The following is a 15853-nucleotide window of genomic DNA, read 5'->3' as shown; positions in this document are numbered from 1 at the left end:
CATGTTCTATCAGTGGTAGTGTCTAACAACATAGTAATAGTGCTTAGTGCAGTAGAAGTACTTCTGAACAGGCCAGCTGAAAGCGCCAAACCCATGAATAAGCTGTAGTATACTGAAGTAATATGCAAACTGTAATCTGGTTTCCCACAATTGTCACCAGAATCAGTAATGCCAGATAATGTGGCTGTCATTGTACTACTGAACTGCTGCTTTCTTCTTTAAATACCCTGATGCCTTTCCAGTACTAGCTTTACTCCAGCAAATGTTGCGTACATGAATACATTCAGTAGAAGCTACTGGTGCTACTATTTGCTTGAAAAAAAAAATGTCATTTCTTTCCCCCTCATATGAACTATGCGTCCCCAGTGCCTAAATTTAACCCCCCCTCCTTACACACACTCACACACTCTTCCCCATGTTCTGCAAGTGCTCCCTGCATACTTACCTTTTGGCACCTCGGCAGATTCTGATGCAGCCTTCCTAATTGACCCTAGGATTTCAGCGCCAATACCCTGGCGGTAGTTGGGAATCCGGCATCCGGTTAGTGGCCCACACACATCACGGAGGATACTACAAAGACAAAAGATTTGGACTAATATATCATGCGCTTAAATAGCAGCCCCAAAACCACAACCAAAAAATTGGAGAACCACTCCAGAGGTTAGTTACATACAATACCGTGTGGAATTTGGTAGGTTATCAAGGCGCTTTGCAAACATTCAAGGTGAAACCCAAAAAACAAAAGAAAAAAAACACAATAGTGTAATATGGTTTTAACAGTACATAACAGTTCAATTAAAACTGGAGTCGACTCGTACCGAATTAAATGGTCTACATATGAGGTAGACAATAAGGCGTAGGGAGGGACATATGCTTGTCACAATGGAACCAAGAACTCCTCTCACTTTCTTTAGATGCTGATGAATCTCAAACGGATAAGAGAAACTTCATGGTGCAGTATAACATACTTTTATTCACACACAATTAAAACATCACACAATGTAAGGGATCTCAGGACTCTCACCATTCAATTATGTCCACAAGTGATTGTAGACACAAAAGCATAAGATGTAAAACCACCACAGGCGTCCCTGGATACTGGCTGTAAGGTGAAGTCCGTCCGGTCCCCTTCCAGAGTGTTTTCAAACGACCAGGCAGCCAGTATCCAGGGACGCCTGTGGTGGTTTTACATCTTATGCTTTTGTGTCTACAATCACTTGTGGACATAATTGAATGGTGAGAGTCCTGAGATCCCTTACATTGTGTGATGTTTTAATTGTGTGTGAATAAAAGTATGTTATACTGCACCATGAAGTTTCTCTTATCCGTTTGAGATTCATCAGCATCTAAAGAAAGTGAGAGGAGTTCTTGGTTCCATTGTGACAAGCATATGTCCCTCCCTACGCCTTATTGTCTACCTCATATGTAGACCATTTAATTCGGTACGAGTCGACTCCAGTTTTAATTGAACTGTTATGTACTGTTAAAACCATATTACACTATTGTGGTTTTTTTCTTTTGTTTTTTGGGTTTCACCTTGAATGTTTGCAAAGCGCCTTGATTACCTACCAAATTCCACACGGTATTGTACATCACGGAGGATGTCATCTCAAACAAAAGGTGCTATAATCAATAGCAACTCATGAGATGTGCAGGCACAAAATGGCAGAATTCCTTCTACTTTAGGTACACCACTTCCATTAATGTCACAGGTTTCATTTAATATTGAGGCTGTTAATGAATGCAGTAATTTAGAGTCTGTATGAAGGTTTTTGCAACTCGGGCCAAAGTGTGCGAAGAAACGCACTTTCCCACAGAAAATCAAGAAGCGTGCCACTTGAAGTATAGGGAAGAGGCTTATGGACAGAATTGTACATAATGTACACAGAGTAAGGAGTGTCCTTGATTCACCCATCTCCTCTCATTGGCCAAAGAAAACATTATGCCCCAGAAAAAACATTGTTCTGCAGAAGTAAGCATGTCGTTACAAAAGAGCTTTGTGATATTTCAATGTAACATGGTGAGTTCATTTATTTCTTTTTCGATGTTGCTAGGAAGAGAACGAATGAGGTTGAATGTTTAAAGTACTTAGTATACAACATAGAGACTAATGGAAAACTGAAATATAGGTTTGTACATACACCAGTGTATTACACTAAACTGCTTTTATGTTCTCAGTGGGAAGCAAAAGTTCAACAAGGAGAACGAGATTTTGAACAGATCTCTAAAACAATTCGCAAGGAAGTAGGAAGATTTGAGGTACACCTTTTATTTTACATGCTACAATTTATTTTAACACTCACCGTCTGTTTTGTATCAATATCTACTAGCGAATCTTATTTGGTAAAGAAATTCTAAAATTAAAACCACTGTTCAATTTCTATTTTGTTTTTCTTCCATTTTCTAGAAAGATCGTGTGAAAGACTTTAAAACCGTTATCATCAAGTACTTAGAATCATTAGTACAAACACAACAACAGGTAAATTTAAATGTTATTTTATTAATTTTCATGTTTTAAAAAAAATGCAGTGACTACTATATAAAAGCGAAAATATGGGGAATTTGCTTATGGGACGTCAGCTGCCCGTCTGCCATAGAGGTGTCTCAGTCCTGAGAGTGCTGAAGAAATCATTCGATGGTCACCGACCATCGAGTGATTTCCTCCCCCGCATCCAAGGCTGCGAATGGATGATTATGCAAATCAACCATTGGCTTGCCTGCGGAAGTTGGGAGGGGGCTTCCGGCCGTGCAGATGGTGTCTGGGGGACTCGCAAGGCTGCAAAATTCGCAGTCTTGCCATTCAACCAGAATGAGGACCTATCAGGACATGCATGATATGTCATTGATGACGGCTGCATGTGACAGGGACCGTGACATGAAGTGAGGAGGGGAATGGAGTTAGCATGAACCCACACACTGAGCGTTATATAGTGGCAGTAGCAGGGTCCCCCAGAAGCACAGAGTATATCAGGAGATGCATAATGTGCTGGGCTTTAACGTAAATTAAAGAAACAACTAATGTTATTTATACTGTGTGTTTAATATTTAAATGTATTTATTGTAAACAAGCATTCTTAAAATCCCAGCCAACGCTGGGTGCTCCAGCTAGTTAATAAACATAAAATGTAGTTGTAATTTTATTAATTTAGATCAGTGGTCCCCAAATTTTTTTTAACCCCCGTGGTTCCATAAAATCATTCCCACTGTCCAATCTGGGAAGCAATTAGAAAACAGCAACTAGAGTACCACTGCTTAAGATGCATGTGATTTGAATGGATTTTAGAAGATTATTCTGTTATTATTGAAATAATAATGAGCTATGTTCAAAAGTTATGAGTTGATATTTTGAGTAGAGAGCCAAAAGAGTTTTGGTTTGTGAAATGAGAGTGGCGACATCATTTTTAGCGGATATTTTGAGCATTTCTCACAGATGTTGGCACACAAATGGTTAAGCACAAAAAATAGGCTTCATTATTTGTTGGCATAATTGTACTGGATTTTTTTTTTTGCAGTTTGAATCAAATGCTAAAGTGTAATGATATGTATAGTAATTGCATACTATAATTGGAGGAGTGGGGACTGAACAAAAAATATTTTCCAATTGATTTTCTCATAGTTTATTTAATGCAACTGAAGCAGCTTCAACATACTCCAAATTGAATTGATCTCTTGATGAGTTCTCCTTTTGTGGGTACAAACTGCACATTACACAAGTTCTAGCCTTCAGACACACTTCTTTAACATTTAAATTCCGAGCATTTGTCTCCTTTTTTTCTATTATTATTTTAATACTTCTCTAGTTCCAGGTTTGTGTGATCTGATAGTGCTGATGTGCAGGGAAAGACTGCATGTTGTGGGATGTGGTTTGATTAATGAACTTACAGGTACATTTTAAGGGTATTTGTGCAGCAGATCCTAGCACTAGATCAGTGGTCGCCAACCCGTCGCTCGCGAGCTACCGGTAGCTCGCCTGAGCGAAACGGGTGGCTCGACCACTGCTGCCTGCCCTGCCCGGTCCGCCCGCCCGCCCGTTGTTGAAGCTGGCTTGCGGCGCTATAGCCGCCGCCTTGCCCCGCTGTAGTACGCGGGGACCAGAGGAGACAGCACACAGGCGCTAGAAGTCATATTTGACCTCTAGCGTCTGACAGGGAGCACCGCGCTAAGCGCTCCCGGCACTTCCGGATAACGCTGCAGCAGCGCAGCTCTGTGTTCCCGATCATAGGCTAGAAGTCAAATATGACTTCTAGCATGGTGTGGGGCTGTGGGGGGAGGAACGGCAATTGCCAGCAGGGTGATGATGGAGCTGAGCTCCGAACGCACCAGCAGCCAGCAGCAATGACTAATTTATTATGCCCATGTGAAGACGGGCATAGTGGAGGGGGCAAGCAGTGACCCCCTTGTCAATGAGCATTAACCCCTGGCAACAAAAATGAACCCCTGACAGCAAGCAGGTAATTTTACATTTTTTTATTAGAAGCCTTACTGTGGGACATTGTGTGCAATATGTGTAATGGGCATCATTTGTGTGGCACATGTTTAATGAGCATCAAGGTGTGGGGCATATGTATAAAGGAGCTTCACGTTGTGGGTCATAGGCATAATCGGCATCACGGTGTGTGGCATATGTATAATGGTGCATCACGGTGTGTGTCATATGTATAATGGTGCATCACGGTGTGTGGCATATATATAATGGTGCATCACGGTGTGTGGCATATGTATAATGGTGCATCACGGTGTGTGGCATATGTATAATGGAGTATCGGTGTGTGGCATATGTATAATGGAGTATCGCGGTGTGGCATATGTATAATGGAGTATCACGGTGTGTGGCATATGTATAATGGAGCATCACGGTGTGTGGCATATGTATAATGGTGCATCACGGTGTGTGTCATATGTATAATGGTGCATCACGGTGTGTGGCATATGTATAATGGTGCATCACGGTGTGTGGCATATGTATAATGGTGCATCACGGTGTGTGGCATATGTATAATGGAGTATCGGTGTGTGGCATATGTATAATGGAGTATCGCGGTGTGGCATATGTATAATGGAGTATCACGGTGTGTGGCATATGTATAATGGAGCATCACGGTGTGTGGCATATGTATAATGGAGTATCGGTGTGTGGCATATGTATAATGGAGTATCGCGGTGTGGCATATGTATAATGGAGTATCACGGTGTGTGGCATATGTATAATGGGCATCACGGTGTGTGGCATATGTATAATGGAGCGTCACGGTGTGTGGCATATGTATAATGGAGTATCACGGTGTGGGACATATGTATAATGGAGTATCACGGTGTGGGACATATGTATAATGGAGTATCACTGTGGGATATGTATAATGGTGCATCACGGTGTGGGGCATTTGTATAACGGAGTATCACGTTGTTGGGCATATGTATAATGGGCATCGTGTGTGTGTGTGGAAAAAATGGGGGATGTAGCCTCGCAGGAGTTCCACGGTAGTAGCTGAACCTTCTAATTTTTGGCGCGTGCCCTCGGCACGCGCAGATGACTCTTCTCCTCTGCCTCCAGTGTTGGGAGGTATGTTTTGGGGCATTGCAGTGTGTGGCATAATGTGTCAGGGGCATTACAGTTTGTGGCATTATGTGTAAAGGGCATTTTTTGGGATATTATGCAGATTTTTTTTTTTCTTTTTACTTTAGTAGCTCTTCGGGCGGTTTATTTTGTCGCGAGTAGCTCCCGACCCAAAAAAGGTTGGAGACCACTGCACTAGATGCATCATGTCCTTAAATGATCTGAGCAGAGTGGAAACCAGGGAAACTACACTGACTGACTTGTATCCAAGACAAATAAAGATATATAGAATGCCAGGGAAAGTTTATTTCATACCAAATTCCAATATAAAAACATAATTGAGCCACAGTCTTTAAGGAAAACATGTACCTGCTTACATTTGGTTGATAGTGAAACGATACAGCCTAAATACAGGATCACTGCACTGATTTTCAAGAACAGTCTCCTTTGTATCTGTGTGGTCTGACGTTTCTCTTTCTCCTATTGTAGGGGCTTGGTTTTAGTTTCATGATTTGATAATAATTATGATGGTTTATGGTCGTTTCTACTTATGGAGGTGTATGGCAACAGCCAAATCTCAGACTTGCTACCGATCAGATTTAAGGACCTGTATACAGCGTTGGGCACTATATTTGTTTTTAACCAATGGCCAAGAATGTTTCAACTCCTTGAATGCAATAGACAGTTTACACGTTTAATGTTCATCTGTTCTTTTTTTTCTTCTTTCCCCTTAGCTCATAAAGTATTGGGAAGCATTTCTACCTGAAGCCAAAGCCATAGCCTAGAATGAAGAATATTCCACGCTCCACTCATCAATCGATATTCACCGCATTCCACAATAAAATTGTGTTTAAAATCAAAGAAAATATCCAAATAAACCACTCTATATTTTATTAACATGTGGCTTCTTTTTATATACTACTGCATTTTAATATGAGTGCTGCATGTCCTGACCCATTCCAATGGACTGTGGCATGATATTCTGCAATGTTCTGCTGAATTGAACACTAATGTGTCTTACTATTTTGCATTTAAAAAGTGCAGATTAAGGCAAGAAAGTTTTACTTTGAAGTATTTTCTTTGAAAAATCAGTTCTGTCAAATGATATTTACCTTATCTTTATGAAGCAAATTGTTGCATTTATAAATGTTCACTTACACATTCCTGTACAGATATTATGATTTTGTGATTATTATAATAAAGGTATATTCCTTGTGATGTGTTGCGTGCAATCTAGTAAATGGACATGGGGAGAATGACGTTTAATGCATAAAGATATTCAGACATTACGGTCATGTTGTGGTGACGTCTGCGATTCCCCAGCACCGCACTCTATACCCTGCAAAATCCTGTAGCCAGCGCTGTATGCTTGTTCAGCTGGCTGAGGATTTAGGTGGAATTAGATTATTATTATTATTATTATTGTTGTTGTTGTTGTTGCTTAGATAACGTATCAATTTTGTTAGCTTTTTTTTTTTTTTTTCAAGCGATTTACAGTTACCACAATGCAAGACGCAGAGAAGATGCAGTTTTATGATATAAGGAATTATACATATTTGGAAGAAGATACCTGTCTGTTTTGGGTCTTATTAATATATTTAAAGTGTCCGTTCAGCCCAAGTATCTGTACATAGTAATTTTGGTTTAATTCCTAGAGCAGTGATATTCAAACTCTGTCGTCAGGAAACAAATAGTTCATCTTTTCCATGTCTCTTCACAGAATCACAACTGAGATAAATACCTCTACTGGCAGGTATTTTAAAATGTGCCATACCCATTTCACATGGAGCAGAAAACCTGGGCAACCCGGGTCATGGCTCATTGCAAAAATATTGGTGCATCATGGTTTGAGACCAGGGTCAATCCAAGGCCCAAATCGTGCAGCCTGCAGTGTGAAAGGCTCACCTGGGTTATATTTAAAATGAGCTTATTGACAGGCTCAGAACTGCTTGATGATGTCATCTTCAAGTGTCCAGTTTTAAACGGTGATGACCCAGACCATCCGTTGGTGTGAAAAGATGTAAGTGCATTTGAAAACCAGCTTCAAACCATGTTCAGTATCCTGGGTCGGACATGAATTTGAAGGTAAGTTTCAGGGTGTCGGTGAGTAATGAACACATCTGTTCACCTGCTAGTTGACCTGGAAAATGTGAACTGTTGAGGACCGAGTCTGAAAACCACTGCACTAGCGTATGGGCAAAACCAAGTTCTGTTTGTTTTTTGAAAAGGCCATCAGGAAAATGATTTTCCAGATATATCAATTTTGGTTTTGGGCTGTGGGAAATGCACTTCATCATCATTATTACCAGTTATTTATAAAGCGCACACTTATTCCGCAGCGCTTTACAGACAATATTTGAACATTCACATCAGTCCCTGCCCCAAAGGAGCTTACAATCTATATTCCCTACCCCACACACACATTTTCTTGCTAGGGTTTCATTCATGTAGAGCCAGTGCTCTGGTAAATGATGTATAGTGGTTTGTTACAGTTCATCCTGCAGGGCTTCTCACTTGAGGACATGCACTTTTCAACTGACCGGTTCCTTTACACTTAGGGAAAATAACAAAATTATGAATTATTTTAAACCTGGTGTATGCCTGAAGAGTTACAACAAGCATAAAGTCCAAATAACAAATTAGATGGGGCTTTGGCATGCTAATGGAGGAAAAAAAGAAAACTGCGTTATGACAGATTATAAATATGCTTTGTATAAACAGTTCTGGGAGATTGTGTACTATTTTAGGCTATTAAAGAGAAAGTCACTATGGAAAGGAATTTGGCTGACTAAACAATAATGAGAAACGTTAAGTTTTTTTTTTCCGTTTACTTCTGCTGAAATAAACAGATAAAAAAACAACTCAGGAGACATTGAGCCTCCTCCTTTTCTAACTGATTACAGGTATTGTGAGATATTAGCTGCTTCTGCTCAGCTAGTGTGCAAGGGGCTCTGTGGAGGGGTTTTCTTTCCCCTCCACTTTTTTTTTTTCCAAGTGTGTGTGTGTGTATAATGAAACTGCAATAGAAGCAGTTAGGCAGCAGCAGCAACTGTTAACCCATTCAGTTGTATGCCTGGAAATGTTCTGGGCCAGCTGCACTACCAACACTGGCCTTACAGGAAGATTTCCCTGCTTAACTACTAAAACCAAGTGTGCGCCGGTGGTGCATTGTCCACAGCGCATCTGCACAGTGGGCATACCATCTGGCAGCACCACTAGCACAGCTCCTTCCTGCCGATCGCTTGCCTTTCCCTGCCACTCCCATTGCTGGCCAAATGCCTGATGCTCAAATTTTCAAATATGGGGTTGGCTTGTGATTGCAATAGGCTGCCAGACCACAAGCTCCAATTGGCTCATGACCCAGGCGTCGTATTTGAAATGGGCACTGGATTAAGCTTGTTAGCATTACTGCCTTACAGCATTGAGGTCATGGGTTCAATTGCTGCCATGTCCCTAACAGTGTGGGATTTCTATATTCCCCCTGTGCTTGCGTGGATTTCCTCCGGTTTCTGCCTACAATCCAAAATACTGGTAGGTTAATTGGCTCCCAACAAAAGAATCAATGTGTGTGTGTGTGTGTGTGTGTGTGTGTGTGTGTACATGTACATGTGGTAGGGAATATAGTTTTTGAACAAACAGAAAGGAAAAGTACTCTTTTCTGGGGGCACTGCTTGAACATGTTTTTATTTAAGACTTAATTTTTTATATTAATTAGTAGCAAGAATAAAATGGACATACTGTAACACTCAACACAAAAATGATGTGTAGCACTAAAAAAGTGCCCTACACACTCAATCAAATTTAGAGTTGAATAATGCACAATTATTGATGTAATGTTCTGAAAATCAGAGGGTGCACAACAAAAAAAAGGGGGCACTGATCTATGTTACTTTTAGCAACAATGTATTTTATATTTTAATGGGTGTTCATAATTATTCTTTCAATATTTATCTGTTAACCACAATTAATCAGAAAGCAAGCAATAAATATAATTTTTGATACAAATAATCAGGGTGATCATTCAGTATAACCACTTTGCTTCTGGTCAAACAACAGTTTACAGATCATGAGCCTATGATTAGAACAGTAAAACAATAAACTGCAACTGTGTATCTTATTCTGCTAACTGCTTGTGAACAATATAACAGATTTTCCTTGTAGGTCACTTATACCACTTTCACACTGCCTAAACGTTTAAAAGAAACAGTATTTAGAACGGGTCTGAGCCTTCACATTGCAGTAGATTACCGATTTAAATGCCATTCACATCAGTCAACCCGTTTAATCCCCTGAACATGTTTCAAGGCAGCCAGCCAGCCTATCACAGGTCTGTAGTCTGTTGTTTTTACTAAATACCGTTTCAGAGACATTCTCACTGCATAAAAAACGGCTCTGAAACGTTTTGAAATACCGGTTATCTTTAACCGGTAAATGAACTCTGGTGCTTTCCCACTGCAGCCTTAAACGTTTTAAATTGGAAAAAAAATGGCAATATACCGTTTAACAAGTGCAGTGTGAAAGGGGTATTAGGATGATTGCTCTCTGTAATTGTATTGTTAGACAGATATTTCTTTTTAAAGAACAAAACAGAAAAACAAACTTTTTTTTTTTTTTTTATGTGTGTAGGTATTGAACTTGGTACAATTACCATTCTGCAGCTATACCTCATTCCTAGAATATAATATATCTAGATAATATGACCAACACAATGTTCATTGGTTTTATTAAGGTAATACTCATACTGTATGTAAGGGAGCCAGAGAAAGAGAGATGACGAAATGGTGAGCAAGATACCCTCTCTGATTCCAGGACCGCTGCTTCTTGTTGGATTTCGAGGCAAAGTAGCTGCAAGTGAGCGGGTCCGTGGATCTCTGTATGGGGGTGAGCGGGAGGATATTGCTACTGTCCTGAGGAGAGTTGTGGCATGGACCCCTGTTGGTTGGTGCCAGTGCAGGATGTTCAGCCTCACACTCAGGATGACATAAAACACAAATCACGCACAAGGCATGTGAGGAGCACTAATAAATGATGACAATAGTTGGAACAAAGTATTCATTTTTACTGTCAAAATATTTAAAAAACATATATAGAAACAATTACAATATATATGCACAATGAAATACAATAATCAGTTGATACAAATCACAACACAGGAAGAAAAATGGGGTGTGGAACTGGCCCAAGAATTGGGGAAAAGGAGGGGGGGTGGGTTTCAGTTGGTCACAGGTAAGTGCACTTTACCTATTTTTTGTTGGTGACTTTTGAGTCCACTGGGATCCACTTTGTAAAGGTAATCCTCACTAGGATCGACGATGCAGGTCTGCACATGTGTATCGCTGAGAATATGCATGTGTAGAACCACTGTATAAACGCCTTCGACTATCACATTCGCTAAGGCGTTCTCAGAGCAGGGCGGGCAGGTGGCTGACCCATGGGAACACCCAGTGTTTCCTGGGCGTGCATACAAAAATGCTGGGCGTCCCTTTGAGAACACAGGCATGTGGAAGCCGGGTGGGAGGCTAACGCAGGGCTGGGCAACACTGGCCCTCCAGATGTTGATGAACTACACATCCCAGCATGCCTTGCATCAGTTTCAGCATGGCCACATAGCAAAACTAATGCAAAGCATCCTGGGATGTGTAGTTCATTAACATCTGGAGGGCCGGTGTTGCCCAGCCCTGGGCTAACGTCACATGACATAAAAGTACGTCTACATTGACTTTTTATTCAGTGTTTACCCACTCGCTAAGCAGCGAAAGAACACTAGTCTGAATCAGGCCCTATGTGTGCGCTGTATAACAAAACTGTTAATAAATAAATAAAAGCTGTTTCATGGACAAGTCCGAGCTAGAGTAGATTCCAAGTGTTCCATTTACATTTGAAAGCAAAGGATTTCTCAATGCATGTGAAAAAGCTGTAGTCATTACTAACTGTCACATTCCCCAGATCGCAGATGCAAATAGATGCTTAACTACTGTACCTTAGGTGCAGGTGGGGGAGCTGCTATGGTACCCACAGCTGAGATAGGCCCATCTTCATTGCTAAAGTCCTACAATTAAATTATTGCAGGGTTGCCTACCCACCCAGAATGGCCTGGAGGGTCCGGAAATCCCCCTCCTGGCCCCCCTGGAATGTGGCCAGCTTCTCGCGCCCCCCCCCCCCCCCACCTCAGAAGGGGGTCCTTGGAAGCAAATGACGCAAACTATGTCTTTGTAGCCCTGCTCCCGCTGTGCAATGCCTGAAGTACCGTCATTGTGCGCCAGGGGGCATGAGGACGCGATGGTGCTGACCATGCCCCCACCCCAGATGATCCACCGGCCACCTCCCCCCTCCCCCCACCTCATTGAACTGGCTGCCCTCTCCGGGAAGGGGCAGCCAGAAAGTAGGCAACCCTGCATTATTGGTCAGTACATATATGGGTCCCAAAAATGCCTAGTTTCACCCCTAGTAAGAGGATTTTGCTAAAATACAATATTGAACACCAGTGCTGGACATGGGCATGAAGGGCCTACTGCATACCTGCCAACATGACCCTCTTCTGGAGGGACACAATGCTCTGTTTCTGGACTTTCCTCTTAATGTATGATTGCCATCACCTGTTTCAAACAGGTTAATGGGTAGGAAAGGTGTTTTCACACAGGTGATAGCAATGATGAATTAAAAGGGAAGTCCAGAAACAGCATTGTGTCCCTCCTGGAGAGGGTCATATTGATAGGTATGCTACTGGGGGAATGTAGTGATAGGGCCCATGTTTATTGGTGTGGCCAGTCAGTGGAGGGGGTGTGACCAGCTGCCACAAAGGCTTAACCATTAGAGAGTGCAAAGTCTTGATCCCTTGGTAAATACACAAATGCTGCTAGTGCATGCATGATAGTAGTAGTAGTACGTTTATTTATAAGGCGCCACAAAGTGTCCGCATCGCCGTACATAGCAAACAAAAAAATTACGAGGTAACGTACAGGGTGTGTTGAAAAATACAGTATAAATAGGGGTATAGCTGGTAGAACTAAAATCAGCATCAGTTCAGAAGTAGGTGTCAAAATTGTCGAGGAGACTGAAGATGAAGTAGAGGAACGGAAGAACAGGACAGGAGCACAGGTGAGGTAAAGAGGTAGGGTGAGTACGTGAGGAAGGAGGGCCCTACTCATAAGAGTTAACATACTAAAAATAGGTGGGTGGACGAACGAAAAACAATAGGATAAGTAGGAACGGAGGCAGGATAGGAGGATCAAAAGAGGTTAGGAGGAGGGATAGGCTAGTCGAAAAAAGTGTGTTTTAAGGGAGCGCTTGAAGGAGGTAAGGGAATCAGAAAGCCTGATGGGTGGCGGGAGGTTGTTCCAGTGCAGGGGGGCAGCGCGAGAGAAGTCTTGGACACGGGAGTGGGAGGAGGTGATTAGGTGAGAGGTCAGTCGGCGGTCAGTGATGGAGCGAGTGAGGAGTTTAAAGAGAACTCGGAAAGGAATGGGGAGCCAGTGAAGAGATAGACAGAGGGGGGAGGCGGCGGGAGAGGAAGATGAGCCTAGCAGCAGCGTTAAGAATGGATTGGAGAGGTGCGAGGCGGGTGAGAGGTAGCCCAGAGAGAAGGATGTTGCAGTAGTCAAGGCGGGAGATGACAAGAGAGTGAATGAGAATTTTGGTCGCGTCAGTGGAGAGGAATGGTCTGATGCGTGAGATGTTGCGTAGGTGAAAGCGGCAAGACTGTGAGAGAGCACGAATGTGGGGGGTGAAAGAGAGGGAGGAGTCAATGATGACACCGAGGCAGCGCGTTTGGTCAGTGGAGGTGATCTCGGTTTCACCAATACTGATGGAGATAGTGGGAGAAGAGGGGATGTTCGGGGGATGGAAGATTAGAAGTTCAGTTTTAGCCATGTTTAGCTTCAGGAAGCGTTGGGTCATCCAGGCTGAGATGGCCGTGAGGCATTCGGAGACCTTGGACAGGAGTGATGGGGATAGGTCGGGGGAATAGAGATAGATTAGGGTATCATCAGCATAAAGGTGGTAATGAAAACCATAGGAGCTGATGAGGGTGCCCAGAGAGGTGGTGTAGAGAGAGAAGAGGAGAGGGCCAAGGACAGACCCTTGGGGAACACCTACTGGCTGCGGGGTAGTAGGAGAGGAGGAGCTCGGAGTGGAGACGGAGAAGGAGCGATCGGAGAGGTATGAGGTGAACCAGGAGAATACTGATACTTAGGGTTACCACCCGTCCGGGATTACTCCGGACAGTCCGGTAATTAAGCCCGGTGTCCGGAGTCCAGACGGGTGGTGTGTGAGAAGTTGGAACTTGAAGCTGTAGCGCGGGAGTCGACTCGGGACCTCCCTGTCAGACCTGGTAATAGAAATCTTGCGCCAATCCTATGCGGTCCGGGGAAGGAGAGACGCTGCCACACCACCACTGCTGGTCCTGATTGGTTGCCCGGACCACGAGCCAATAGGAGCTTGCGGTCCAGGCAACCAATCAAGACCAGCAGTGGTGGTGTGGCAGCGTCTCTCCCTCCCCGAACCGCAGGCGGCGCGAGATTTGAAATGCCAGGACTCAGGGGCGGAACTACTGCCCGGGCCCCGGCATGACAAAGTATTGTATGCCGGGACACTTCTGAGCCCTGTGCCGGACATGAGGCGTCGCCTGCTGGGCTAGGCTGGAGGTGGCTCTGTGGCGCGCATCCAATGCGCCTGGGAGCAGCAGTGGCGCAGAGCGCACCGAGGCTGGTGGCTGCGCTGGACTCTCCGGCCACCTGGGGACTGGTGCTGCTGGCCGGGCTGGGCTCGCCGCTCGCTATGGCATTTACTTTAGCTGCCTCTGCTACATATTGTCTCTGGTCCTCTGCGCTGCCCTCATCTTCTTCGCCATATGGCATGTGAGTAACTGGGGGGCAGTGGGGGCTGGTGGCTTCTCACCTGGGCTGCCAGGCAGGGGTAGATAATGCTATTGATATTGATGATTAATTGCTCTTATGACTGCTTACTGACACAGCTGGCAGCGACTGGGAGACAGATCAGGGACTTCGGGACTTGTGTCTTGTTCCACTTAGGAGTCTGACGCTCTTATTTATTTACAATAATAGTTATTTAAAAACTGTATTTTTTTTTATAGTGTTTAGCTATTTATAGTAGTTTTCTTTATTTACAGTATATATTAAAGTGTGTGTGTGTGTGATGTAATGGGGATCATGTGAGGCATAACATGTAATGGGCATCACGGTGGCGTAATGTGCAGTGGGCATTACAGTGTTTGGGATAACGTTTAATGGACATTACGGCGTGGCATGTGGTGTAATATGTAATGGTTGTGTGACGTGTAATAGGCATTACGGTGTAAAAAATTTTGCCACGCGCCACCGGCGCACTAGTCCCTGTTGTCCCTATTTAGAAAACTAAATTGTCAAGCCCTGGCATAACGCGTAATGGACATTATGGCAAGTGGTATAATATGTAATGGGCATGTGACGTGTAATAGGCATTATGGTGTACATTTTTGGCGCGCGCCTCCGGCGCGCACTGTCCATATTGCCCTATTTAGAGAAACATTGTTGAGTCCTGGCATAATGTGTAATGCCCATCCTGGTGTATGGCATAATGTGTAATGGGCATCACGGTATATGGCATAATGTGTAATAGGCATCACAGTGTATCGCGTAACATGTTGTGGGCATCGGGGTGGCTGGCATAACATGTAATGGGTATCATGTGTGGCATAACGTGTAATGGTCACTACAGTGTGTAATGTAACGTGTAAGTGGCATTACGGTGTGCAAAATTAAGAATAGAATTGAAGCAAAGGTTAAGAAAAAGCCACGATAAGGTGGATCAAGGGGCGGGGCTGGTCAATGGGTGGGCTGGAGGTGTGTCAAGGGGTGGGGCATTGTGCGGGAATCTCACAACACAAAGGTGGTAACCCTAATGATACTATAATGATTAATAACAGCAATGCACTGTAGAGAATATACCATAACCATGTATAGTGCAAGGTGACATATGTAGAATGTTTAATTTAAGTTCACAGTACAGAACCTGATCCCTAGAGAAGGTGTTGCCCACTTGGGGTTTCCCCTGTGTACCAGTGCAACCTTGTTGGCTATACCCCCTCCCCCACCGTAATTCCCCTGAGCAGAAGGTAAACAACTGCCCCCAGTACATAACACGTATGATTGGAGCATCCCCTGGCAGGACAAACAGCCAGGAGAGGAGCTCTGGAGTATTGGCAGAGAACATGCTGTGCTTGCACACTATGCTCAGGATGTAGCTTATGAGCTCCCGAATCCTGACAGCAATATCGCTTCCGGCTCCACTGTGCAGGGTCAC

The 15853-nt window shown here is 43.4% G+C and overlaps 1 protein-coding gene across 1 annotated transcript in view; it reads left to right on the top strand.

Moving 5' to 3' along the window:
• Nucleotides 1-6447, top strand: part of SNX2 (sorting nexin 2) — a 54783-nt gene extending 48336 nt beyond the window's left edge. The window contains exons 13-15 of the mRNA XM_083151586.1: nt 2179-2259; nt 2408-2479; nt 6289-6447. Coding sequence (XP_083007712.1) covers nt 2179-2259; nt 2408-2479; nt 6289-6339 — 204 coding nt within the window. The 3' untranslated portion in view covers nt 6340-6447. The remainder of the gene's footprint in view (nt 1-2178; nt 2260-2407; nt 2480-6288) is intronic.
• The last annotated feature ends 9406 nt before the right edge of the window (nt 6448-15853 follow it).

This window comes from Crinia signifera, chromosome 1 (genome assembly GCF_055691185.1).
Source record: "Crinia signifera chromosome 1, ASM5569118v1, whole genome shotgun sequence".
NCBI lineage: Eukaryota > Metazoa > Chordata > Amphibia > Anura > Myobatrachidae > Crinia > Crinia signifera.
This window is presented reverse-complemented; position numbering and strand designations above follow the sequence as displayed.